The sequence below is a fragment of the Ascaphus truei genome, chromosome 1 (assembly GCF_040206685.1).
Source record: "Ascaphus truei isolate aAscTru1 chromosome 1, aAscTru1.hap1, whole genome shotgun sequence".
Classification (NCBI taxonomy): Eukaryota; Metazoa; Chordata; class Amphibia; order Anura; family Ascaphidae; genus Ascaphus; species Ascaphus truei.
Genome location: NC_134483.1, coordinates 5,945,554 through 5,972,577, shown reverse-complemented (window position 1 = coordinate 5,972,577; position 27,024 = coordinate 5,945,554). Strand labels below are relative to the sequence as shown.

The following is a 27,024-nucleotide window of genomic DNA, read 5'->3' as shown; positions in this document are numbered from 1 at the left end:
GGCCGTGCACGTCTTATCTGCACCCAGCGGTCAGCCTGACACGTAAAGCGGCCGTGCACGGTCTTATCTGCACACAGCGGTCAGCCTGACACGTAAAGTGGCCGTGCACGGTCTTATCTGCACACAGCGGTCAGCCTGACACGTAAAGCGGCCGTGCACGGTGTTATCTGCACACAGCGGTCAGACTGACACGTAAAGCCGCCGTGCACGGTCTTATCTGCACACAGCGGTCAGCCTGACACGTAAAGTGGACGTGCACGGTGTTATCTGCACACAGCGGTCAGCCTGACACGTAAAGCGGCCGTGCACGGTCTTATCTGCACCCAGCGGTCAGCCTGACACGTAAAGCCGCCGTGCACAGCGTTATCTGCACACAGCGGTCAGCCTGACACGTAAAGCGGCCGTGCACGGTCTTATCTGCACACAGCGGTCAGCCTGACACGTAAAGCCGCTGTGCACAGTGTTATCTGCACCCAGCGGTCAGCCTGACACGTAAAGCGGCCGTGCACGGTCTTATCTGCACACAGCGGTCAGCCTGACACATAAAGCGGCCGTGCACGGTCTTATCTGCACACAGCGGTCAGCCTGACACGTAAAGCGGCCGTGCACGGTCTTATCTGCACACAGCGGTCAGCCTGACACGTAAAGCGGCCGTGCACGGTCTTATCTGCACACAGCGGTCAGCCTGACACGTAAAGCTGCCGTGCACGGTGTTATCTGCACACAGCGGTCAGCCTGACACGTAAAGCGGCCGTGCACGGTCTTATCTGCACACAGCGGTCAGCCTGACACGTAAAGCGGCCGTGCACGGTCTTATCTGCACACAGCGGTCAGCCTGACACGTAAAGCGGCCGTGCACGGTGTTATCTGCACACAGCGGTCAGCCTGACACGTAAAGCGGCCGTGCACGGTCTTATCTGCACACAGCGGTCAGCCTGACATGTAAAGCGGCCGTGCACGGTCTTATCTGCACACAGCGGTCTGCCTGACACGTAAAGCCGCCGTGCACGGTGTTATCTGCACCCAGCGGTCAGCCTGGCACGTAAAGCGGCCGTGCACGGTCTTATCTGCACCCAGCGGTCAGCCTGACACGTAAAGCGGCCGTGCACGTTCTTATCTGCACCCAGCGGTCAGCCTGACACGGCAAGCGGCCGTGCACGGTCTTATCTGCACACAGCGGTCAGCCTGACACGTAAAGCGGCCGTGCACGGTGTTATCTGCACACAGCGGTCAGCCTGACACGTAAAGCGGCCGTGCACGGTCTTATCTGCACCCAGCGGTAAGCCTGACACGTAAAGCGGCCGTGCACGGTCTTATCTGCACACAGCGGTCAGCCTGACACGTAAAGCCGCCGTGCACGGTGTTATCTGCACACAGCGGTCAGCCTGACACGTAAAGCGGCCGTGCACGGTCTTATCTGCACACAGCGGTCAGCCTGACACGTAAAGTGGCCATGCACGGTCTTATCTGCACCCAGCGGTCAGCCTGACACGTAAAGCGGCCGTGCACGGTCTTATCTGCACACAGCGGTCAGCCTGACACGTAAAGCGGCCGTGCACGGTCTTATCTGCACCCAGCGGTCAGCCTGACACGTAAAGCGGCCGTGCACGGTGTTATCTGCACACAGCGGTCAGCCTGACACATAAAGCGGCCGTGCACGGTGTTATCTGCACCCAGCGGTCAGCCTGACACGTAAAGCGGCCGTGCACGGTCTTATCTGCACACAGCGGTCAGCCTGACACGTAAAGTGGACGTGCACGGTGTTATCTGCACACAGCGGTCAGCCTGACACGTAAAGCGGCCGTGCACGGTCTTATCTGCACACAGCGGTCAGCCTGACACGTAAAGCGGCCGTGCACGGTCTTATCTGCACACAGCGGTCAGCCTGACACGTAAAGCGGCCGTGCATGGTCTTATCTGCACCCAGCGGTCAGCCTGACACGTAAAGCAGCCGTGCACGGTGTTATCTGCACCCAGCGGTCAGCCTGACACGTAAAGCGGCCGTGCATGGTCTTATCTGCACCCAGCGGTCAGCCTGACACGTAAAGCGGCCGTGCACGGTGTTATCTGCACCCAGCGGTCAGCCTGACACGTAAAGCGGCCGTGCATGGTCTTATCTGCACACAGCGGTCAGCCTGACACGTAAAGCGGCCGTGCATGGTCTTATCTGCACCCAGCGGTCAGCCTGACACGTAAAGCGGCCGTGCACGGTGTTATCTGCACACAGCGGTCAGCCTGACACGTAAAGCGGCCGTGCATGGTCTTATCTGCACCCAGCGGTCAGCCTGACACGTAAAGCGGCCGTGCACGGTCTTATCTGCACACAGCGGTCAGCCTGACACGTAAAGCGGCCGTGCACGGTCTTATCTGCACCCAGCGGTCAGCCTGACACGTAAAGCGGCCGTGCGCGGTCTTATCTGCACCCAGCGGTCAGCCTGACACGTAAAGCGGCCATGCGCGGTCTTATCTGCACACAGCGGTCAGCCTGACACGTAAAGCGGCCGTGCACGGTCTTATCTGCACCCAGCGGTCAGCCTGACACGTAAAGCGGCCGTGCACGGTGTTATCTGCACACAGCGGTCAGCCTGACACGTAAAGCCGCCGTGCATGGTCTTATCTGCACCCAGCGGTCAGCCTGACACGTAAAGCCGCCGTGCATGGTCTTATCTGCACCCAGCGGTCAGCCTGACACGTAAAGCGGCCGTGCACGGTCTTATCTGCACACAGCGGTCAGCCTGACACGTAAAGCGGCCGTGCACGGTCTTATCTGCACCCAGCGGTCAGCCTGACACGTAAAGCGGCCGTGCACGGTCTTATCTGCACACAGCGGTCAGCCTGACATGTAAAGCGGCCGTGCACGGTCTTATCTGCACACAGCGGTCAGCCTGACACGTAAAGCGGCCGTGCACGGTCTTATCTGCACACAGCGGTCAGCCTGACACGTAAAGCGGCCGTGCACGGTCTTATCTGCACACAGCGGTCAGCCTGACACGTAAAGCGGCCGTGCATGGTCTTATCTGCACCCAGCGGTCAGCCTGACACGTAAAGCAGCCGTGCACGGTGTTATCTGCACCCAGCGGTCAGCCTGACACGTAAAGCGGCCGTGCATGGTCTTATCTGCACCCAGCGGTCAGCCTGACACGTAAAGCGGCCGTGCACGGTGTTATCTGCACCCAGCGGTCAGCCTGACACGTAAAGCGGCCGTGCATGGTCTTATCTGCACACAGCGGTCAGCCTGACACGTAAAGCGGCCGTGCATGGTCTTATCTGCACCCAGCGGTCAGCCTGACACGTAAAGCGGCCGTGCACGGTGTTATCTGCACACAGCGGTCAGCCTGACACGTAAAGCGGCCGTGCATGGTCTTATCTGCACCCAGCGGTCAGCCTGACACGTAAAGCGGCCGTGCACGGTCTTATCTGCACACAGCGGTCAGCCTGACACGTAAAGCGGCCGTGCACGGTCTTATCTGCACCCAGCGGTCAGCCTGACACGTAAAGCGGCCGTGCGCGGTCTTATCTGCACCCAGCGGTCAGCCTGACACGTAAAGCGGCCATGCGCGGTCTTATCTGCACACAGCGGTCAGCCTGACACGTAAAGCGGCCGTGCACGGTCTTATCTGCACACAGCGGTCAGCCTGACACGTAAAGCGGCCGTGCACGGTCTTATCTGCACACAGCGGTCAGCCTGACACGTAAAGCGGCCGTGCACGGTCTTATCTGCACCCAGCGGTCAGCCTGACACGTAAAGCGGCCGTGCGCGGTCTTATCTGCACCCAGCGGTCAGCCTGACACGTAAAGCGGCCATGCGCGGTCTTATCTGCACACAGCGGTCAGCCTGACACGTAAAGCGGCCGTGCACGGTCTTATCTGCACACAGCGGTCAGCCTGACACGTAAAGCCGCCGTGCACGGTGTTATCTGCACACAGCGGTCAGCCTGACACGTAAAGCGGCCGTGCACGGTGTTATCTGCACACAGCGGTCAGCCTGACACGTAAAGCGGCCGTGCACGGTGTTATCTGCACCCAGCGGTCAGCCTGACACGTAAAGCCGCCGTGCACGGTCTTATCTGCACACAGCGGTCAGCCTGACACGTAAAGCCGCCGTGCACGGTCTTATCTGCACACAGCGGTCAGCCTGACACGTAAAGCCGCCGTGCACGGTGTTATCTGCACCCAGCGGTCAGCCTGACACGTAAAGCTGCCGTGCACGGTCTTATCTGCACACAGCGGTCAGCCTGACACGTAAAGCCGCCGTGCACGGTCTTATCTGCACACAGCGGTCAGCCTGACACGTAAAGCCGCCGTGCACGGTGTTATCTGCACCCAGCGGTCAGCCTGACACGTAAAGCGGCCGTGCACGGTCTTATCTGCACCCAGCGGTCAGCCTGACACGTAAAGCGGCCGTGCACGGTCTTATCTGCACACAGCGGTCAGCCTGACACGTAAAGCGGCCGTGCACGGTCTTATCTGCACACAGCGGTCAGCCTGACACGTAAAGCGGCCGTGCACGGTCTTATCTGCACACAGCGGTCAGCCTGACACGTAAAGCGGCCGTGCACGGTGTTATCTGCACACAGCGGTCAGCCTGACACGTAAAGCGGCCGTGCACGGTGTTATCTGCACACAGCGGTCAGCCTGACACGTAAAGCGGCCGTGCACGGTGTTATCTGCACACAGCGGTCAGCCTGACACGTAAAGCCGCCGTGCACGGTGTTATCTGCACCCAGCGGTCAGCCTGACACGTAAAGCGGCCGTGCGCGGTCTTATCTGCACCCAGCGGTCAGCCTGACACGTAAAGCGGCCGTGCACGGTCTTATCTGCACACAGCGGTCAGCCTGACACGTAAAGCGGCCGTGCACGGTCTTATCTGCACCCAGCGGTCAGCCTGACACGTAAAGCGGCCGTGCACGGTCTTATCTGCACACAGCGGTCAGCCTGACACGTAAAGCGGTCGTGCACGGTCTTATCTGCACCCAGCGGTCAGCCTGACACGTAAAGCGGCCGTGCATGGTCTTATCTGCACCCAGCGGTCAGCCTGACACGTAAAGCGGCCGTGCACGGTCTTATCTGCACACAGCGGTCAGCCTGACACGTAAAGCGGCCGTGCACGGCCTTATCTGCACACAGCGGTCAGCCTGACACGTAAAGCGGCCGTGCACGGTCTTATCTGCACCCAGCGGTCAGCCTGACACGTAAAGTGGCCGTGCACGGTGTTATCTGCACACAGCGGTCAGCCTGACACGTAAAGCGGCCGTGCACGGTGTTATCTGCACACAGCGGTCAGCCTGACACGTAAAGCGGCCGTGCACGGTGTTATCTGCACACAGCGGTCAGCCTGACACGTAAAGCCGCCGTGCACGGTGTTATCTGCACCCAGCGGTCAGCCTGACACGTAAAGCGGCCGTGCGCGGTCTTATCTGCACCCAGCGGTCAGCCTGACACGTAAAGCGGCCGTGCACGGTCTTATCTGCACACAGCGGTCAGCCTGACACGTAAAGCGGCCGTGCACGGTCTTATCTGCACCCAGCGGTCAGCCTGACACGTAAAGCGGCCGTGCACGGTCTTATCTGCACACAGCGGTCAGCCTGACACGTAAAGCGGTCGTGCACGGTCTTATCTGCACCCAGCGGTCAGCCTGACACGTAAAGCGGCCGTGCACGGTCTTATCTGCACCCAGCGGTCAGCCTGACACGTAAAGCGGCCGTGCACGGTCTTATCTGCACACAGCGGTCAGCCTGACACGTAAAGCGGCCGTGCACGGCCTTATCTGCACACAGCGGTCAGCCTGACACGTAAAGCGGCCGTGCACGGTCTTATCTGCACACAGCGGTCAGCTTGACACGTAAAGCGGCCGTGCACGGTCTTATCTGCACACAGCGGTCAGCCTGACACGTAAAGCGGCCGTGCACGGTCTTATCTGCACACAGCGGTCAGCTTGACACGTAAAGCGGCCGTGCACGGTCTTATCTGCACACAGCGGTCAGCCTGACACGTAAAGCGGCCGTGCACGGCCTTATCTGCAAAAAACACACATGTAGGATATTTGTGTGCAGAGAAAAGTCCTCCTTGGCGCGCGGGCTCCGGATCAGTGCGCGGGCTCCGGATCAGTGCGCGGGCTCCGGATCAGTGTGCGGGCTCCGGATCAGTGCGCGGGTTCCGGATCAGTGCGCGGGCTCGGGATCAGCGCGCGGGCTCCGGATCAGCGCGCGGACTCCGGATCAGCGCGCGGGCTCCGGATCAGCGCGCGGGCTCCGGATCAGCGCGCGGGCTCCGGATCAGCGCGCGGGCTCCGGATCAGTGCGCGGGCTCCGTATCAGTGCGCGGGCTCCGGATCAGCGCGTGGGCTCTGGGTCAGCGTGCGGGCTCTGGGTCAGCGTGCGGGCTCTGGGTCAGCGTGCGGGCTCTGGGTCAGCGTGCGGGCTCCGGATCAGCGCGCGGGCTCCGGATCAGTGCGCGGGCTCCAGTGCGCGGGCTCCGGATCAGTGCGCGGGCTCCAGTGCGCGGGCTCCGGATCAGTGCGCGGGCTCCAGTGCGCGGGCTCCGGATCAGTGCGCGGGCTCCGTATCAGTGTGCGGGCTCCAGATCAGCGCGTGGGCTCCGGGTCAGCGTGCGGGCTCCGGATCAGCACGCAGGCTCCGGATCAGTGCGCGGGCTCCGGATCAGTGCGCGGGCTCCGGATCAGTGCGCGGGCTCCGTATCAGTGCGCGGGCTCCGGATCAGCGCGTGGGCTATGGGTCAGCGCGCGGGCTCTGGGTCAGCGTGCGGGCTCCGGATCAGCGCGCGGGCTCCGGATCAGCGCGCGGGCTCCGGATCAGTGCGCGGGCTCGGGATCAGCGCGCGGGCTCCGGATCAGCGCGTGGGCTCCGTATCAGCGCGCAGGCTCCGGGTCATCGCGCGGGCTCCGGATCAGCACGCAGGCTCCGGATCAGCACGCGGGCTCCGGATCAGCGCGCAGGCTCCGGATCAGTGCGCAGGCTCCGTATCAGCGCGCGGGCTCCGGATCAGCACGCAGGCTCCGGATCAGCACGCGGGCTCCGGATCAGCGCGCGGGCTCCGGATCAGCGCGAGGGCTCCGGATCAGCGCGCGGGCTCCGTATCAGCGCGCGGGCTCCGGATCAGCGCGCGGGCTCCGAATCAGGGAGCGGGCTCCGGATCAGCGCGCGGGCTCCGTATCAGTGCACGGGCTCCGTATCAGTGCGCGGGCTCCGGATCAGCGCGTGGGCTCTGGGTCAGCGTGCGGGCTCTGGGTCAGCGTGCGGGCTCCGGATCAGCGCGCGGGCTCCGGATCAGTGCGCGAGCTCCAGTGCGCGGGCTCCGGATCAGTGCGCGGGCTCCGTATCAGTGCGCGGGCTCCGGATCAGCGCGTGGGCTCCGGATCAGCGCGCGGATACATTCAGTGAAAATGTGAAATAAATACTATAACAAACACTTCAATATATTACTGTGAAATTAGTGATACTCGGCACACCTCTATGGGCACGTCTGTTCATCAAGGTGGGGAGAACCTGATAACGTGATGACTCCCACGCGTTTCAGATAGGACGCACTAACAATGTGATACACTGAGGAAACGTGGCTCACCACAGTGTTGCTGATAAGGGGTTTGGCCCTCCTACACACCGATACATGCCACACTGACCCGGTGTAAGAGTACTTAGCATCGTTACCCCGTGTGTGGGGCGGTGGTTGTGCAATATGGTGTGTATGGGAAAAAGGAAAGGAATTACCATAGCACAATAGCGCACAAAACTTTACTAAACTGACATGTAACACAGACGGTTATAATCACGCTCGCGGGTTCCAGCGTAAGAATGCGCAGTTGTGGACTGTATGGCCGTCGCCAGCCTTAACCTCCGGTTTGGATGTGGGGTAGATGCCCCGGATGTTTTTATGGGCATCTACCGGCAGGCGACCGTGCAGGAGTTACAGGAGAAGACTCAGCCAGCGGTGCCTGCAGTCCCTGCCAGTGACACCGCGATGGACCTCCTCGGCGGGCAGCAGTATGCAGCCAGCGCTCAGGAGGACCAACCGGTCCACAAAGATTTGTTTTTGCACACAGGGACACCTAACCGCTAAGGTGATTAAGGGGTCAGATTGTATTTTTTTATTGTACTGTTGCTGTTGCTGACAACGGAGGACAAGGACGGTGATGATGATGAGGACGGCCTTCATCCTGGCAGGGGTACGTGCACGTTTTATTCACTGTATGCTGCTGGTTTATGTTTGATTTTATATTTTATTATCCATATCTGGATAATAGTAATTTTGCCCATTACTGCACGGTATGAGTTAGGGGGGTTGTTGGGGGTACAGGGGGTGGGTTGTGTATTGATGCAGTAGGTAGACACATTGATTTCAGGTCCGGGGACCCCCTAATTTCTGAGTTAAAGACCTTCTTATGGGGTGCCGGTATCCCTGTGCTCGGTCTAAATCCCCCGATCACGTGGGCCGTGACGCGGGAAAATTTAAACATGGCCGCCGGATAACCGGCACCCCATAACAGGGCCTGTATATCGGGAAGTAGGGGGTCCCTGGACCTGAAATCAATGCGGTTCAGCTCCGGAGACCCCCTGCTACATTACTGTAATGTTTAAAAGTATATAAAACCCCTGCGATCGCCTGTGAGAGGCGCGCAGTTAGAGTGACGGATTCAGCCTCTTACTGCGCGTCTCTTACAGAAAGGCAGACCCGGTAGGACTCACACCGCAGGGACTCCCGCTGTGTTAATCCGATGGGCCATTATAGTCTGCCGCGGAACATCTTGGACCACCACGCAATATATTGCGTATTTGATCTGGTGAAATGGTCGAATCCTGGCTGCTGCATATCTATCTGAAACGCGTGGGAGTCATCACGTTATCAGGCTCTCCACACCTTGATGAACAGACGTGCCCATAGAGGTGTGCCGAGTATCACTCAATTCACAGTAATATATTGAAGTGTTTGTTATAGTATTTATTCACATTTTCACTGAATGTATCCGCGCCCTGATACGGAGCCCGCGCGCTGATCCGGAGCCCGCGCAATGATACGGAGCCCGCGCGCTGATACGGAGCCCGCGCGCTGATCCGGAGCCCGCGCACTGATCCGGAGCCCGTGCGCTGATACGGAGCCCGCGCCCTGATACGGAGCCCGCGCGCTGATCCAGAGCCCGCGCACTGATCCGGAGCCCGCGCAGTGATCCGGAGCCCACGCGCTGATACGGAGCCCGCGCGCTGATCCGGAGCCCGCGCGCTGATCCGGAGCCCGCGCGCTGATCCGGAGCCCGCGCGCTGATCCGGAGCCCGCGCGTTGATACGGAGCCCGCGCACTGATCCGGAGCCCGCGCACTGATCCGGAGCCCGCGCGCTGATCCGGAGCCCGCGCGCTGATCCGGAGCCCGCGCGCTGATCCGGAGCCCGCGCCCTGATCCGGAGCCCGCGCACTGATAAAGACACACACAGCTATTCCCCCCCCCCCATTATAAAGACACAAACAGCTATTTCCCCCCATTATATAGCAACACACAGCTATACCTCCCATTATAAAGACACACACAGCTATTTCCCCCCATTATAAAGACACACACAGCTATTTCCCCCCATTATAAAGACACACACAGCTATTCCCCCCCATTATAAAGACACACACAGCTATTTCCCCCATTATAAAGACACACACAGCTATTCCCCCCCCATTATAAAGACACACACAGCTATTCCCCCCCCATTATAAAGAAACACACAGCTATTTCCCCCCATTATAAAGACATACACAGCTATTTCCCCCCATTATAAAGACACACACAGCTATTCCCCCCCATTATAAAGACACACACAGCTATTTCCCCCATTATAAAGACACACACAGCTATTTCCCCCCATTATATAGCAACACACAGCTATTCCCCCCATTATAAAGACACACACAGCTATTTCCCCCCATTATAAAGAAACCCACAGCTATTTCCCCCCATTATATAGCAACACACAGCTATTCCCCCGATTATAAAGACACACACAGCTATTCCCCCCCCCCCATTATAAAGACACACACAGCTATTCCCCCCCATTATAAAGACACACACAGCTATTTCCCCCCATTATAAAGACACACACAGTTATTTCCACCCCATTATAAAGACACACACAGCTATTCCCCCCATTATAAAGACACACACAGCTATTCCCCCCCCCCCCCATTATATAGCAACACAAAGCTATTCCCCCCCCCCCCATTATAAAGAAACACACAGCTATTCCCCCCCCCCCATTATAAAGACACACACAGCTATTTTCCCCCATTATAAAGACACACACAGCTATTTCCCCCCATTATAAAGACACACACAGCTATTTCCCCCCATTATAAAGACACACACAGCTATTTCCCCCATTATAAAGACACACACAGCTATTTCCCCCCATTATAAAGACACACACAGCTATTTCCCCCCATTATAAAGACACACACAGCTATTTCCCCCCATTATAAAGACACACACAGCTATTTCCCCCCATTATAAAGACACACACAGCTATTTCCCCCCATTATAAAGACACACACAGCTATTTCCCCCCATTATAAAGACACACACAGCTATTTCCCCCATTATAAAGACACACACAGCTATTTCCCCCCATTATAAAGACACACACAGCTATTTCCCCCCCATTATATAGCAACACACAGCTATTTCCCCCCATTATAAAGACACACACAGCTATTTCCCCCATTATAAAGACACACACAGCTATTTCCCCCCCCCCCATTATATAGCAACACACAGCTATTCCCCCCCCCCATTATAAAGACACACACAGCTATTTCCCCCCATTATAAAGACACACACAGCTATTTCCCCCCATTATAAAGACACACACAGCTATTTCCCCCCATTATAAAGACACACACAGCTATTTCCCCCATTATAAAGACACACACGGCTATTTCCCCCCATTATAAAGACACACACAGCTATTTCCCCCCATTATAAAGACACACACAGCTATTTCCCCCCATTATAAAGACACAAACAGCTATTTCCCCCCATTATAAAGACACAAACAGCTATTTCCCCCCATTATAAAGACACACACAGCTATTCCCCCCCATTATAAAGACACACACAGCTATTTCCCCCATTATAAAGACACACACAGCTATTTCCCCCCATTATAAAGACATACACAGCTATTCCCCCCCATTATAAAGACACACACAGCTATTTCCCCCATTATAAAGACACACACAGCTATTTCCCCCCATTATAAAGACATACACAGCTATTTTCCCCCATTATAAAGACTCACACAGCTATTTCCCCCCATTATATAGCAACACACAGCTATTCCCCCCATTATAAAGACACACACAGCTATTTCCCCCCATTATAAAGAAACCCACAGCTATTTCCCCCCATTATATAGCAACACACAGCTATTCCCCCGATTATAAAGACACACACAGCTATTCCCTCCCCCCATTATAAAGACACACACAGCTATTCCCCCCCATTATAAAGACACACACAGCTATTTCCCCCCATTATAAAGACACACACAGTTATTTCCACCCCATTATAAAGACACACACAGCTATTCCCCCCATTATAAAGACACACACAGCTATTCCCCCCCCCATTATATAGCAACACACAGCTATTCCCCCCCCCCATTATAAAGACACACACAGCTATTCCCCCCCCCCCCATTATAAAGACACACACAGCTATTTTCCCCCATTATAAAGACACACACAGCTATTTCCCCCCATTATAAAGACACACACAGCTATTTCCCCCCATTATAAAGACACACACAGCTATTTCCCCCATTATAAAGACACACACAGCTATTTCCCTCCATTATAAAGACACACACAGCTATTTCCCCCCCATTATATAGCAACACACAGCTATTTCCCCCCATTATAAAGACACACACAGCTATTTCCCCCATTATAAAGACACACACAGCTATTTCCCCCATTATAAAGACACAAACAGCTATTTCCCCCCATTATAAAGACACAAACAGCTATTTCCCCCCATTATAAAGACACAAACAGCTATTTCCCCCCATTATAAAGACACAAACAGCTATTTCCCCCCATTATAAAGACACAAACAGCTATTTCCCCCCATTATAAAGACACAAACAGCTATTTCCCCCCATTATAAAGACACACACAGCTATTTCCCCCATTATAAAGACACACACAGCTATTTCCCCCCATTATAAAGACACACACAGCTATTCCCCCCCCCCCATTATAAAGACACACACAGCTATTCCCCCCCCATTATAAAGACACACACAGCTATTCCCCCCCATTATATAGCAACACACAGCTATTCCCCCCCATTATAAAGACACACACAGCTATTTCCCCCATTATAAAGACACACACAGCTATTTCCCCCCATTATAAAGACATACACAGCTATTTCCCCCCATTATAAAGACACACACAGCTATTTCCCCCCATTATAAAGACACACACAGCTATTTCCCCCCATTATAAAGACACACACAGCTATTTCCCCCCATTATAAAGACACACACAGCTATTTCCCCCCATTATAAAGACACACACAGCTATTTCCCCCATTATAAAGACACACACAGCTATTTCCCCCCATTATAAAGACACACACAGCTATTTCCCCCCCATTATATAGCAACACACAGCTATTTCCCCCCATTATAAAGACACACACAGCTATTTCCCCCATTATAAAGACACACACAGCTATTTCCCCCCCCATTATATAGCAACACACAGCTATTCCCCCCCCCATTATAAAGACACACACAGCTATTTCCCCCCATTATAAAGACACACACAGCTATTTCCCCCCATTATAAAGACACACACAGCTATTTCCCCCCATTATAAAGACACAAACAGCTATTTCCCCCCATTATAAAGACACAAACAGCTATTTCCCCCCATTATAAAGACACACACAGCTATTTCCCCCATTATAAAGACACACACAGCTATTTCTCCCCATTATAAAGACACACACAGCTATTTCCCCCCATTATAAAGACATACACAGCTATTTTCCCCCATTATAAAGACTCACACAGCTATTTCCCCCCATTATATAGCAACACACAGCTATTCCCCCCATTATAAAGACACACACAGCTATTTCCCCCCATTATAAAGAAACCCACAGCTATTTCCCCCCATTATATAGCAACACACAGCTATTCCCCCGATTATAAAGACACACACAGCTATTCCCTCCCCCCATTATAAAGACACACACAGCTATTCCCCCCCATTATAAAGACACACACAGCTATTTCCCCCCATTATAAAGACACACACAGCTATTCCCCCCATTATAAAGACACACACAGCTATTCCCCCCCCCCCATTATATAGCAACACACAGCTATTCCCCCCCCCCATTATAAAGACACACCCAGCTATTCCCCCCCCCCCCATTATAAAGACACACACAGCTATTTTCCCCCATTATAAAGACACACACAGCTATTTCCCCCCATTATAAAGACACACACAGCTATTTCCCCCCATTATAAAGACACACACAGCTATTTCCCCCATTATAAAGACACACACAGCTATTTCCCTCCATTATAAAGACACACACAGCTATTTCCCCCCCATTATATAGCAACACACAGCTATTTCCCCCCATTATAAAGACACACACAGCTATTTCCCCCATTATAAAGACACACACAGCTATTTCCCCCATTATAAAGACACAAACAGCTATTTCCCCCCATTATAAAGACACAAACAGCTATTTCCCCCCATTATAAAGACACAAACAGCTATTTCCCCCCATTATAAAGACACAAACAGCTATTTCCCCCCATTATAAAGACACAAACAGCTATTTCCCCCCATTATAAAGACACAAACAGCTATTTCCCCCCATTATAAAGACACACACAGCTATTTCCCCCATTATAAAGACACACACAGCTATTTCCCCCCATTATAAAGACACACACAGCTATTCCCCCCCCCCATTATAAAGACACACACAGCTATTCCCCCCCCATTATAAAGACACACACAGCTATTCCCCCCCATTATATAGCAACACACAGCTATTCCCCCCCATTATAAAGACACACACAGCTATTTCCCCCATTATAAAGACACACACAGCTATTTCCCCCCATTATAAAGACATACACAGCTATTTTCCCCCATTATAAAGACTCACACAGCTATTTCCCCCCATTATATAGCAACACACAGCTATTCCCCCCATTATAAAGACACACACAGCTATTTCCCCCCATTATAAAGAAACCCACAGCTATTTCCCCCCATTATATAGCAACACACAGCTATTCCCCCGATTATAAAGACACACACAGCTATTCCCCCCCCCCATTATAAAGACACACATAGCTATTCCCCCCCCCATTATAAAGACACACACAGCTATTTTCCCCCATTATAAAGACACACACAGCTATTTCCCCCCATTATAAAGACACACACAGCTATTTCCCCCCATTATAAAGACACACACAGCTATACCCCCCATTATAAAGACACACACAGCTATTTCCCCCCATTATAAAGACACACACAGCTATTTCCCCCATTATAAAGACACAAACAGCTATTTCCCCCCATTATAAAGACACACACAGCTATTTCCCCCCATTATAAAGACACAAACAGCTATTTCCCCCATTATAAAGACACACACAGCTATTTCCCCCCATTATAAAGACACACACAGCTATTTCCCCCCCATTATAAAGACACACACAGCTATTTCCCCCCATTATATAGCAACACACAGCTATTCCCCCCCATTATAAAGACACACACAGCTATTTCCCCCCATTATAAAGACACAAACAGCTATTTCTCCCCATTATAAAGACACACACAGCTATTTCCCCCAATATAAAGACACACACAGCTATTTCCCCCCATTATAAAGACACAAACAGCTATTTCCCCCCATTATAAAGACACACACAGCTATTTCCCCCCATTATAAAGACACAAACAGCTATTTCTCCCCATTATAAAGACACACACAGCTATTTCCCCCCATTATAAAGACACAAACAGCTATTTCCCCCCATTATAAAGACACACACAGCTATTTCCCCCCATTATAAAGACACAAATAGCTATTTCCCCCATTATAAAGACACACACAGCTATTTCCCCCCATTATAAAGACACACACAGCTATTTCCCCCCATTATAAAGACACACACAGCTATTTCCCCCCATTATATAGCAACACACAGCTATTCCCCCCCATTATAAAGACACACACAGCTATTTCCCCCCACTATAAAGACACACACAGCTATTTCCCCCCATTATATAGCAACACACAGCTATTCCCCCCATTATAAAGACACACACAGCTATTCCCCCCCCCCCATTATAAAGACACACACAGCTATTCCCCCCCATTATAAAGACACACACAGCTATTTCCCCCCCATTATAATGACACACACAGCTATTCCCCCTATTATAAAGACACACACAGCTATTCCCCCCCCCCCCCATTATATAGCAACACACAGCTATTCCCCCCCATTATAAAGACACACACAGCTATTTCCCCCCACTATAAAGACACACACAGCTATTTCCCCCCATTATATAGCAACACACAGCTATTCCCCCCCCCCATTATAAAGACACACACAGCTATCCCCCCCCCATTATAAAGACACACACAGCTATTTTCCCCCATTATAAAGACACACACAGCTATTTCCCCCCATTATAAAGACACACACAGCTATTCCCCCCATTATAAAGACACACACAGCTATTTCTCCCCATTATATAGCCACATACAGCTATTTCCCCCCATTATAAAGACACAAACAGCTATTTCCCCCCATTATAAAGACACACACAGCTATTTCCCCCCATTATAAAGACACACAGCTATTTCCCCCCATTATAAAGACACACACAGCTATTTCCCCCCATTATAAAGACACACAGCTATTTCCCCCCATTATAAAGACACACACAGCTATTCCCACCCATTATAAAGACACACACAGCTATTCCCCCCCATTATAAAGACACACACAGCTATTTCCCCCCATTATAAAGACACACACAGCAGTGACTTTGCATTGGGCAGTGAGGCATTTAAAGTGAGGTTTTTAAGTGATACAGTTAGACTACAGTTTGACTAGAGGTGACTGGGGACTGCTTCTTTCTGCAAACTCTTTAACTCAAGACAACAAACGGTAAGCTATTCAGATCACACTATGATCCCATGCTTGTTAGCCTGCATAGTTTAACCCCCCACCCCTTTACAACTTCTTTCACTGCAGCCTCTCCCAAAACTGACTGCACAAAACACTGAAACCCTGAATTGACCCTAGCATTGCAATGCAGCAAAACACATGACAAGGTACAGGTTCACCCCTGCTGTTTAGTCTGCACACACTCACTCTGCTCATAACAGCTCCATGCAACACTGCCTACCTCTGGCATCATGAACCTGCTATGTCTTCTAACTTTTTTCTTTCTCCTGGCCTCATGGAGATGTTACTCCCTCTATCCACTACAAACTCCTCCATCCTGGCCCGCACCTAACATCACCATACACCCTGGACTACTCAAAAGCCTTGCACTATCTTCTGAATGTTGGTGGAGAACTCTAAAAACCAGCACACCAACCACTGCTCACTCTAATGGAAAACACCACAAATTTACAACTTGTAAACAACTACCCAAATTTCTTCTCATACTATTACTCTCTCTAGCAGGTGATATTGAAACTAACCCAGGTCCTCCCATTTCAGCTCTGTCCCATGCCCCTGAGAATTCCACCTTTAAATTCCAAAAAGGGCTATCTGTCGCCCATATAAACATCCGGAGCCTGCTGCCCAAACTAGACGAACTAAGGGCATGGTGCCTTATGCATAAACCCAAAGCCATCGTTCTTACAGAAACATGGCTATCCTCTAAAACCCCTGATGCAAATATTGCCATTCAGGGATACTCCATTTTTAGGAGAGATAGGTCAAAGAGAGGAGGAGGGGTGTTATTTTATATTGCAGACACCTTACAATTTACACTGCTACATTGCCCACCAAGTCCACCTTCTTTTGAAACTCTAGTTGGCAAAATCTGCCTCCCCTTTTCTAAGCCCATCTTGCTTGCTGGCATCTACCGCCCCCCTAAAGCCCTTCTACAATCCTTGACTGATATCACCCAATTTCTTGCCTCCATTTCCTCTCTGAATGAGAAGAGTGAGCTGCTAGTTCTTGGGGATTTCAACTTCAATTGGCTTGACCCTAAAAACCACAAAATCCAGATACAACTCAAGTCACTTAACCTATCGCAACTCATTTCCCAACCCACACGAATAAACCTGAAGTCGCATAACCATTCCTTGCTAGACTGGATTCTCTCCTCAAACCCCAGCAGAATCCAATCCTCTGGCATCCTTCCTGACATTTTCAGTGACCATGCAATAGTGTACTGTGTAAGGAAAATTAAACCGCCCCATTCAAGCCCCAAAGTTCTCCTAACTAGAACATTTAAAAACTTTAACCCACAACAGTTTCTGGATGACCTTACCAACTGCCCATGGCACAGAATCGATTTAATTCCCGACCCTGATTCTGCGCTCGACTATTTCCAATCCGAGTTCTTAAAACTCTGCGATACCCATGCTCCACTACGCAAAATAAGGGTACGGGGGGCCCACCTTCCATGGGTTACACCTGACCTTATAGCACTCTACCAGTTCAGGGATGCCTTGTGGAAAAGCTACAAAGTAACCGGCACTACCAAGGATCTCAATCACTACAGATGCCTGCGGAACGTGTGCACAAGGCAAACAAGGCATGCAAAAGCACAATATTACTCTGACAATCTCCTCCAGAATACATCAAACCCAGCTAATTTCTGGAAGGTTATCAACAATATATTCCAGCCTCCTAACCATCAACAACCAAGTAATATCACTAAGGGGGATATTACTCTGACAAACCCCACTGACATTGCAAATGCATTCAATGATTACTTTGTGGGGTGTGCCACTAACCTATTAGCGAAACGCAGCACAAACCCCAAACCTGAATCTCATCCTGGGAGTACCCCTATAGTCCCACCCCCTCCCAACACTGCCCACAATTTTCAATTTAGCCCAGTATCTGAAGAGGAGATTACACAAGCGCTCCTCAAACTAAAACTAAGCAGCCAATGTGGACCCGACTTACTACAATCTAGGTTCCTACGACTTGGTGCCCCAGCCATTGCCAAACCAATTGCGTCGATAGTCAACTCTATCCTGTCTGCAGGCCATATCCCTAAGACCTGGAAAACTGCCAGAGTTGTCCCAATCTTCAAAAGTGGGGACAAAAACACTGTCTCAAACTACAGGCCAATCTCACTTCTCCCAATTCTATCCAAAGTTATGGAAAAATGTGTCCACTCCCAATTAAGCGAGTTCTACACCAAGACAAATTTCCCTAGCCAATTCCAGTCTGGGTTTCGTCCCAAACACTCCACCGTAACTACCCTGCTAAAAGTTTGCAATGAAATCCAGTGTGGAATGGAACGGGGCCAACTCACTGGTGCAGTATTCCTAGATTTTGCAAAGGCTTTTGACACAGTTGATCATGCTATCCTGCTTAACAAACTCCAGAGCTCTGGAATAGGGAAACATGCTTTAAACTGGTTTCAGTCCTACCTATCAGGAAGATCCCAACATGTGTCCATCTCAGGCTCTAACTCCAACCCCCTGGATATCACCTGTGGTGTCCCGCAAGGCTCTGTTCTGGGGCCCCTACTCTTCTCAGTGTTCATTAATGATCTTCCCACAGCTTGTAAGGAAGCCTCAATACACATGTATGCAGATGACACAATCCTGTATGCACACAGCCATAGCCTCTCTGACCTTCAACACATACTTCAGTCTGACTTTTTGAGACTCGAAAACTGGATTTCCCAAAACAAACTGTTTTTAAACACTGACAAGACTGTAACAATGGTATTTGGGACCAAGACTAAATTTGTAAAGCTTCCAGTGACTGAGCTCCTGATTAGAACCAACGCTAAAACCACCCTAACACCTGTCACTAGTTTTAAATACCTGGGCTTATGGTTTGACTCCCACTTAACATTCGGGATGCACATTGATACCCTGACAACCAAGACCTATGCCAAACTAGGGGTACTTTACAGGAACAAATCCTCCCTAAGTCTCCTGGTCAGAAAGCGTATTGCACAGCAGATGCTAATGCCAATTATTGACTATGGAGACATAGTATATGGCTCGGCTCCTCAAACCCACCTTAGCAAACTTGACACCCTCTACAATTCAATTTGTCGTTTTGTTCTCCAATGCAACTACAACACACATCACTGCGAAATGCTCAAAGAACTAGATTGGTCATCACTAGAGTCTAGGCGCAAAGTTCACCTTTCCTGTCTCACCCTCAAATACTTTCTGGGCAAGCTACCCAGCTACCTGAACAAGCTCCTCACCCCTACCACATGCAGTACCTATCACCTGAGATCAGACTCCAAAAGACTATTCATGGTCCCAAGACTCAACAAAGTATCCGGACGTTCCTCCTTCTCCTTCCGTGCACCCCAAAACTGGAACAACCTACCAGAGACTCTCATATCCACCACCAGCTTAAGTTCTTTCAAATCTAAGGCTGTCTCACACTTTAATCTGGTCTGTAACTGTTTCATAAGCTCATAATATATATTTTCTTTAACTGTGCATGCAATGTCTTGTATATAAATGTATACCTTGTTCATTTATGTAACTGTATTTGTAACCATGTATTATTTGTTTTACTCTGTGCCCAGGACATACTTGAAAACGAGAGGTAACTCTCAATGTATTACTTCCTGGTAAAATATTTTATAAATAAATAAATAAATAAATAATATAGAATGTCCCTTAATATGTACATGACTCCCACTTACATGTCTCTCGGAGTCCTATGGTCACACACTGCAGGGTAAGACAGGTCAGCAGAAGGACGAGCAGCAGGACGGGCGCCACACACACAAACCTCCTGGGCTGGGGAACTAGAGAGAACACAGACACAGGAGGATAAGGGGTCCCGTAGGGGTCTAATTATGTCTCCCGGCTGCAAAACTGGTGCAAGGAGAGGACATCCAATGAGAGCAATTTCAGTTATTTTCTAATACAGTAAATAACCCCACACCCCGTACCCTCATGCAGACACACCCCGGATGGGTTCTCCCGCCCCGCTCTCCCGCTCCGCTCTCCCACCCTGTACCCTCATGCAGACACCCCCCGAATGGGTTCTCCCGCCCCGCTCTCCCGCCCCGTACCCTCATGCAGACACACCCCGGATGGGTTCTCCCGCCCCGCTCTCCCGCTCCGCTCTCCCACCCTGTACCCTCATGCAGACACACCCCGAATGGGTTCTCCCGCCCCGCTCTCCCGCCCCGTACCCTCATCCAGACACACCCGGATGAGCGCTCTCGCCCCGCTTTCCCACCCCGCTCTCCCGCCTTGCTCTCTGGCCCCGTACCCTCATGCAGTCACACCCCAGATGGGCGCTCCCGCCCCATTTTACCACCCCATACCCTCATGCAGACATACCCCGGGTGGGGGTGTGTCTGCATGAGGGTATGGGGTGGGAGAACGGGGTGGGAGAACCCACCCGGGGTATGTCTGCATGAGGGTATGGGGTGGTAAAATGGGGCGGGAGCGCCCATCTGGGGTGTGACTGCATGAGGGTACGGGGCCAGAGAGCAAGGCGGGAGAGCGGGGTGGGAAAGCGGGGCGAGAGCGCTCATCCGCAACCTCATGCAGACACACATCAGAAGGGCACTCCCTCCCCATTCTCACGCTCGGTTCTCTCACCCCATTCTCCGCCCATACCCTGATGCAGACACAGCTCAGAAGGGCACTTCTGCCCAGCTCTCCCACCCCATACCCTCCTGCAGACAAACCTCAGACCGGTGCTCCCGTCCCATTCTCCCTCTCGTACCTTCATGCAGACACACCTCAGATGGGCACTCCCACCCCTTCTCCTGCTGAAAAACTGTGGCTGAAAAGATCACACCAGCTTTATTATGGTAAAACCGTCCGATTGAAAGATCTGGGATTTTGTTCTTTGATAAAGCTGGTGCAATATTTTGTCATTTGTTTTTCCATAGAGAATTTGATAAATGACCCTCATTATATTTTTGCGCATGGTCCTCTAACTCCACTGTCACGGGAGACCAGGACTAATACCAGGGATCAACTCGCCAGACAGAAACACGAGAGTTTAGAACATTAATTTATTGGAAAAAGGTATCCACAACTGACATAAAAACAGACAACATACACACAACTGGGGAAACTGGGGATACCCTGCAGTCCTAGTCGCAGGGACCTCCCTAAGGAGATTTCCCCACTATCCTCCACTGCAGTGCTTACAGGAACTGGTCGTGGACCTGACTAGACTGGACCTCCTGCCGGGAACCGGTACAGGAACTGGCACTGCAGCTGGAATCCTCTCAGCCAAGAGAGAAAGTGCTGAGCTGAAGCTGAGACTAGCTAGGGGTCTCCCTCCCCACCTGTTTATACCCTTAACCCACCATATTGCAACATTCAGGGCCAGGTGCGGCCTACGTACTAATTGGTGGGTTTAACAGCAACATCAAAAAGAGCAGCATGGAAAGAGTTACATGGAAAGGTTGTAGACAGCTCTGCAACTTTCCAACGGCACGTAACGTTAATCCCTGAAGTTCTGGAACCAGGCAACATTTTATATATATGTAGCCCTGCTTCCAATCGAATGCAGGCCGCTACCATGTGCTGTATCCCCTGTAGGCTCGCAGGGCCTAAGTCTCTGCCATGGAGAGCCTGGGGTACTCGCGCAATAATTATAATGGGTGCAGCGCCTCCATCTGTGACAGCTCCCGCCAGAGGGGGAGTGGATCTTCGCAGGATGTATACACGATAAATACCACCACACAGCAGGATACCTTAACCAAAATGACTTTACTTGCATGCAACACCTTACACATGTATATATATATATATAGCTCAGCGGCCCTCCCTAGCGGAGACACTCTACTTAGCACCACAGCAGACGCCTACGGATCTCTACACCGGGTGATCCCACCCCATGTCCAATCCCTTTGGGATAAGTCCCCCCACCCTCAAGTGAGTCAGATAGATATGTATATGTGAGTGTGACTGCGCAGCCGCTGTGTCCCGAATGAAATGATGGTACCGTTGGTGCACTTGTAGAAATACCTGCCGGGTACTCCAGTACCCGGTACTGCTACAATCTTCACAAAGGCTCCGCTGGATATAGACGTCATCCTTCCACCCACGTGGCGGTCCAGGGCGATCCCACCCGGACACGCGGCGGTTGCTTAGAGGGGTCTGAGCCCAGACCTCCCACCGATTGGATCAGTCCTGCTATCGATCTTGTGACACTAACGGGAATCAGGAACCTCGCTATGGCAATCCCTAGCTCCGCTTGTCTCTACTGGGACTCAGGGCCTGACTGGGCCTGGGGGCAGGCAGCCTACGCAGGGGCGGTTGGCCTCCCCTACTCCGAAGCTCCATCTCCTCTCCTCTCCAGCCAGCTCTGACCCAACGTGCGTGCAACTCCCTCCTCTTCCTCTCCCAAGCTCCCAGCCCAATGGCTAAAATCTATCACGGGGTCTCCGCGGGGCTGCTGGGACTCGTGTCTCGCCACCTCCCTCCAATTAGCACACTCCTCCTTCACGGGCTTTGGCAAACACACGTCTGCGCATGCGCAACCTCTATCTAGGTTAGTTCTATACAGTTGCCAACCAGAACATGGCGTCTTTCATGACGCGGAACCTCCGTATTGGAGTACTCATTCTGCAGCGCACCCTCCCACACCACAAGGGTGAGAAAAGGGATTCCGGCTACATCCTCCCCCCTGTGGATTCCAACATCCCCGCTTGGACAACGCTAAACAGACACACCTTTATATAATGAAAAATGTCTAATACATGTGGTTCTCTAAATCAGCTTGTACATCTCGCTAAACATTACAATTACTGATTGCACTCGATTACGAGCCCACTGCTGTGCCTCATAGTGGGCTGCCCCAAACTGATCGTAGGCCATCCTCATTGGAGGTTGCCCATTTCTCTGACTCCTCCATAACAGCTGTTCAGTCACTCCCGTGGGAGAGTGACTATCGGCATCTGGTACGTTGAATTCTTCCCTTGAGGGGCTTGGGGTCTCGGTCTGGTCTTGGGTTGGTACGAAACATGGGCTCTTTGGGTCTAATACTGAATTTTCCGGAGCCACCTCCTGGGGTGATTGCTCCTGGAGCTCTTTACCCGAAGCTCCCCCGGGAGATGCTCCATGTGGAGGGCTCCTTTGAGAGGTTCCCTCTTGTGGATCTTCCAGAACATCGGAGTTCCCTGATTCTTTCTCTGATGACATTTCTCCATCTAATGGGGATGCCGGCCACTCCAAATCTCCTTCCGCTACTTGGGGAATAGGGAGCAGATGATTACGATGCCAGGTTTTCACCCGGCCCTCCGAGTCTTGATGCGGTAGACCGGAAGACCGGGCAATTGAGAGGCCACTTCGTACACCCCCTCCCGCCAGCGGTCGGCCAATTTATGCTTCCCTGGTACTCCCAGGTTGCGGAGAAGTACTTCATCACCAGGTTTAATGTCTCGGTGTTTCACCTTATGATCAAACCGCCTTTTATTTCCGGCATTCAATTTTTCAGCGGATTTCTCGGCTTGTACATAGGCAATCTCTGTACATAGCGGAAGTGGGTAGAATTGTGTACCCCATCTGTGGAGACGCTCAACTGTATGTCCACAGGTAGTCTAGCTTCACGACCAAACATGAGAAAATAGGGCGAGAACCCAGTAGAATCGTGTCGTGTACAATTGTAAGCATGGACTAGGGCTTCCACATGGCGACTCCATTTAGTCTTCTCCACTCCTGTTAATGTGCCCAACATGTCTAGTAGAGTGCGATTGAACCGTTCCGGCAGGGCATCCCCTTCAGGGTGGTAAGGCGTAGTACGGGACTTTTTGATATGTAAGAGGTTCAGCAGTTCTTTTATTAGTTTGCTTTCGAAGTCCCGCCCTTGATCGGAGTGTAGGCATTGAGGAAGCCCATAATGCATGAAATACTTCTCCCAGAGTACCTTAGCCACCGTAATGGCTTTTTGATCTTTGGTCGGAAAGGCCTGAGCGTAGCGGGTGTAATGATCGGTAATGACCAGCACATTGCCTATGCCATGGTTATCGGGTTCGATGCACAGGAAGTCCATACAGACCAAGTCCATTGGTCCCGTACTTTTCAAGTGGCCCATTGGGACAGCTCTAGTGGGCAAAGTCTTGCACTGAATGCACCGCACACACCTATGACAGTGATGCTCCACGGCTTCTCTCATTTTGGGCCAGAAGAACCTATCTCGCACAAGTCCAAAAGTCTTATCTACCCCAAATTACCATGTTCGTCATGGAGAGCTTTCAACACTAGATACTGCAGTCGTTTCGGTAACACTAATTGTCGTCGGTTCGGGTGATTATGATATTCTACAATTCGGTATAACATATTTTATTGTATCTCAAATTTGTCCGCTTCCCGCATCAGTAGACCTCCTACATCCCCCGGAGTCTGTCGAAGGAGGGCCCGGCGATTGTGTCAGATAGCATAACGAATGGCCCCTGCGACTGGGTCCTGCTCTTGGTATCGTACCATATCCTTCCAGGTGATAATCTTGTCGGGGGTAACGTGCATTCCACTAGGGTCGCGATAGGCTTCAGGTATAGCGTTTGAGGCACACCCTAGGGAGTCGGCACCCGTAATTCTGAAAATGCTACTTGATCATTTACGATGGCTGCGGTGCAACATAAAGCTCTTACTCCTGGCCCTGGGATTTCCTCCCACTGATCCTCGTCGGGGGTAGTGGCCAATCCCGGGCGCTTAGACAGGGCGTCCGCTCCAATGTTCAACGGGCCAGGTTTGTATTTCAGGGTGAAATTGTAATTGAAAAGAGCTGCCAGCCAGCGATGGCCGGCCGCATCGAGTTTGGCGGAAGTCATGATGTAGGTGAGAGGATTATTATCTGTCCGTACTTCGAACGGCACCCCGTACAGATAGTCCCGAAGTTTGTCTACTATGGCCCACTTAAGGGCCAAGAACTCGAGTTTGTGCACTGGATAATTCTGCTCGCTGACAGTGAGACTGCGGCTGATATACGCACTGGGTCGAAATCCCTTGGGATATTTTTGATGTAACATGGCCCCTAGACCATTCAGGCTAGCGTCTACATGTAGTATGTATGGCTGTTCGGGATTCGCATAGGCCAGTACTGGAGCCGCCGTCAGGCTCTGTTTCAAGTCTGTTAAAGCTTGTTCGCTCTCGGGTGTCCATTTAACCCCGAAGGGCTGTCGGCAGGGTTGGCCTTCTGGCCCGCGTCCACCGGGTATATTTTGAGCAGGCTGTTGAGGGCTTTGGCCCGGCGGAGTACCTCTCCACAAATCTGCGATAGTAGCCGCAGAACCCCAAGAATGAACGCAACTCTCCCACATTATCAGGGCGGGGCCAGTTGACAACAGCTTCTATTTTGGCGGGGTCCGTGGCAATTCCTTCACCGGACACTATGTGTCCTACGTACGTCACAGAAGTCCGGCAGAACCGGCATTTATCCAAGGAGAGTTTGAGCCCCTTCTGTGATAATCTATCCAGCACCTTCAAGAGCCTAGCCTCATGCTCTTCCAGGGTTTTCCCGAAGACTATGATATCATCTAAATACACCAGGCATTCTCGGGGGTTCAAGTCTCCTAGAGTCTTCTCCTTTAGCTGCTGGAAGGTGGCCGGCGCCCCACATATGCCCTTGGGCATACGGGTGAATTGATAGAACCCTAGGGGGCAGACGAACACGGTTTTCTCTTGGTCTTTGGGACTCATGGGGACTTGGTAGTACCCTGACCGAAGGTCCAATATGCTGAACCACCGGCTCCCGTGTAAGGTATCTAAGATTTCTTCTATGCAGGGAAGGTTATACTGGTCCGGTACCGTTCGATTGTTCAGCATCCGATAATCTACACATAATCTCACTGTCCCATGTTTTTTTCGCACGACTACTATAGGGGAGGCGTAAGGGCTTCGTGATTCCATGACAATCCCGGCTGCTTCCATTTCGTTGATAGCCGCCCTTACATCCTCTACGTCCCGGGGAGCGAGTCGACGGGAACGCTCCCGAAAGGGCTTTTCATCAGTCATACGAATGGTGTGTTGGGCATTGCGACTACAACCCACATCCATCTCACTGGTAGAGAACACGGCTCTTCTTTTTTGTAGCTGTACTCGTAATCGCTCTTTCCAGGCTTCCGGCAGTTCGGAAGAGCCAAAGTCAAAGTCTAACGATGCCCCAGGGTCTTCCGCTCTGGTCGCGTTTACTTGCACGGCTTCATCCACTGAGCTGACAGGATAAATCCTCCCTATTCGTTGACCCACATCGATGGCCATGGGGAAGGGCGACAGATTCTGTACCATTACAAAGATTCGACGGGGAATGGCGGCGGGCCAGCTGCGAAACTCGGGTACCAGGCGGTATCCCCGGTGGACATCCTCTTCGGGGGTGCTCTCTAGAGAGAACTGTTGTTCTTCGTCTAGTCGGTCAGCGTAGGCACACCAAGCTGGGATCCTCTGCGTCTCCCCTGGAAAGAGTTGGGTCAATCCTCCCCGCCCGCAGAACAACAGTCCGTAGTCTTCCGAGGGGGATTTGGGAGGGGCTGGGTCGGCTTGAACCAGCTGTAACTGTAGGCTGGATATGGGCAGCTCGTTAGCTTCGTGTAAGTAGGCCCGGATGATGGCCTGCACAATATCAGCATTCGTGCCGAGGATGATTGGGTACTTGGGCGTATCTTTGGGTTCCGGACACACCAAGGCGTCCACCTTCATGGGGTGAGATTTTCCCGTGTCGAGCTGTTGTATTTCCAGGTCCACAGTCACCAGGCCGTCGATGGGGTAGTCGTCATTACTTAGGCCCCGTACCTTGATATGTTCGGCTGGTCTCA

The 27,024-nt window shown here is 51.9% G+C and overlaps 1 protein-coding gene across 1 annotated transcript in view; it reads right to left on the bottom strand.

Moving 5' to 3' along the window:
* Positions 1–27,024, bottom strand: part of LOC142468791 (early activation antigen CD69-like) — a 70,394-nt gene that overhangs the window by 30,417 nt on the left and 12,953 nt on the right. Inside the window, exon 2 of the mRNA XM_075575347.1 lies at positions 19,942–20,046. Coding sequence (XP_075431462.1) covers positions 19,942–20,046 — 105 coding nt within the window. The remainder of the gene's footprint in view (positions 1–19,941; positions 20,047–27,024) is intronic.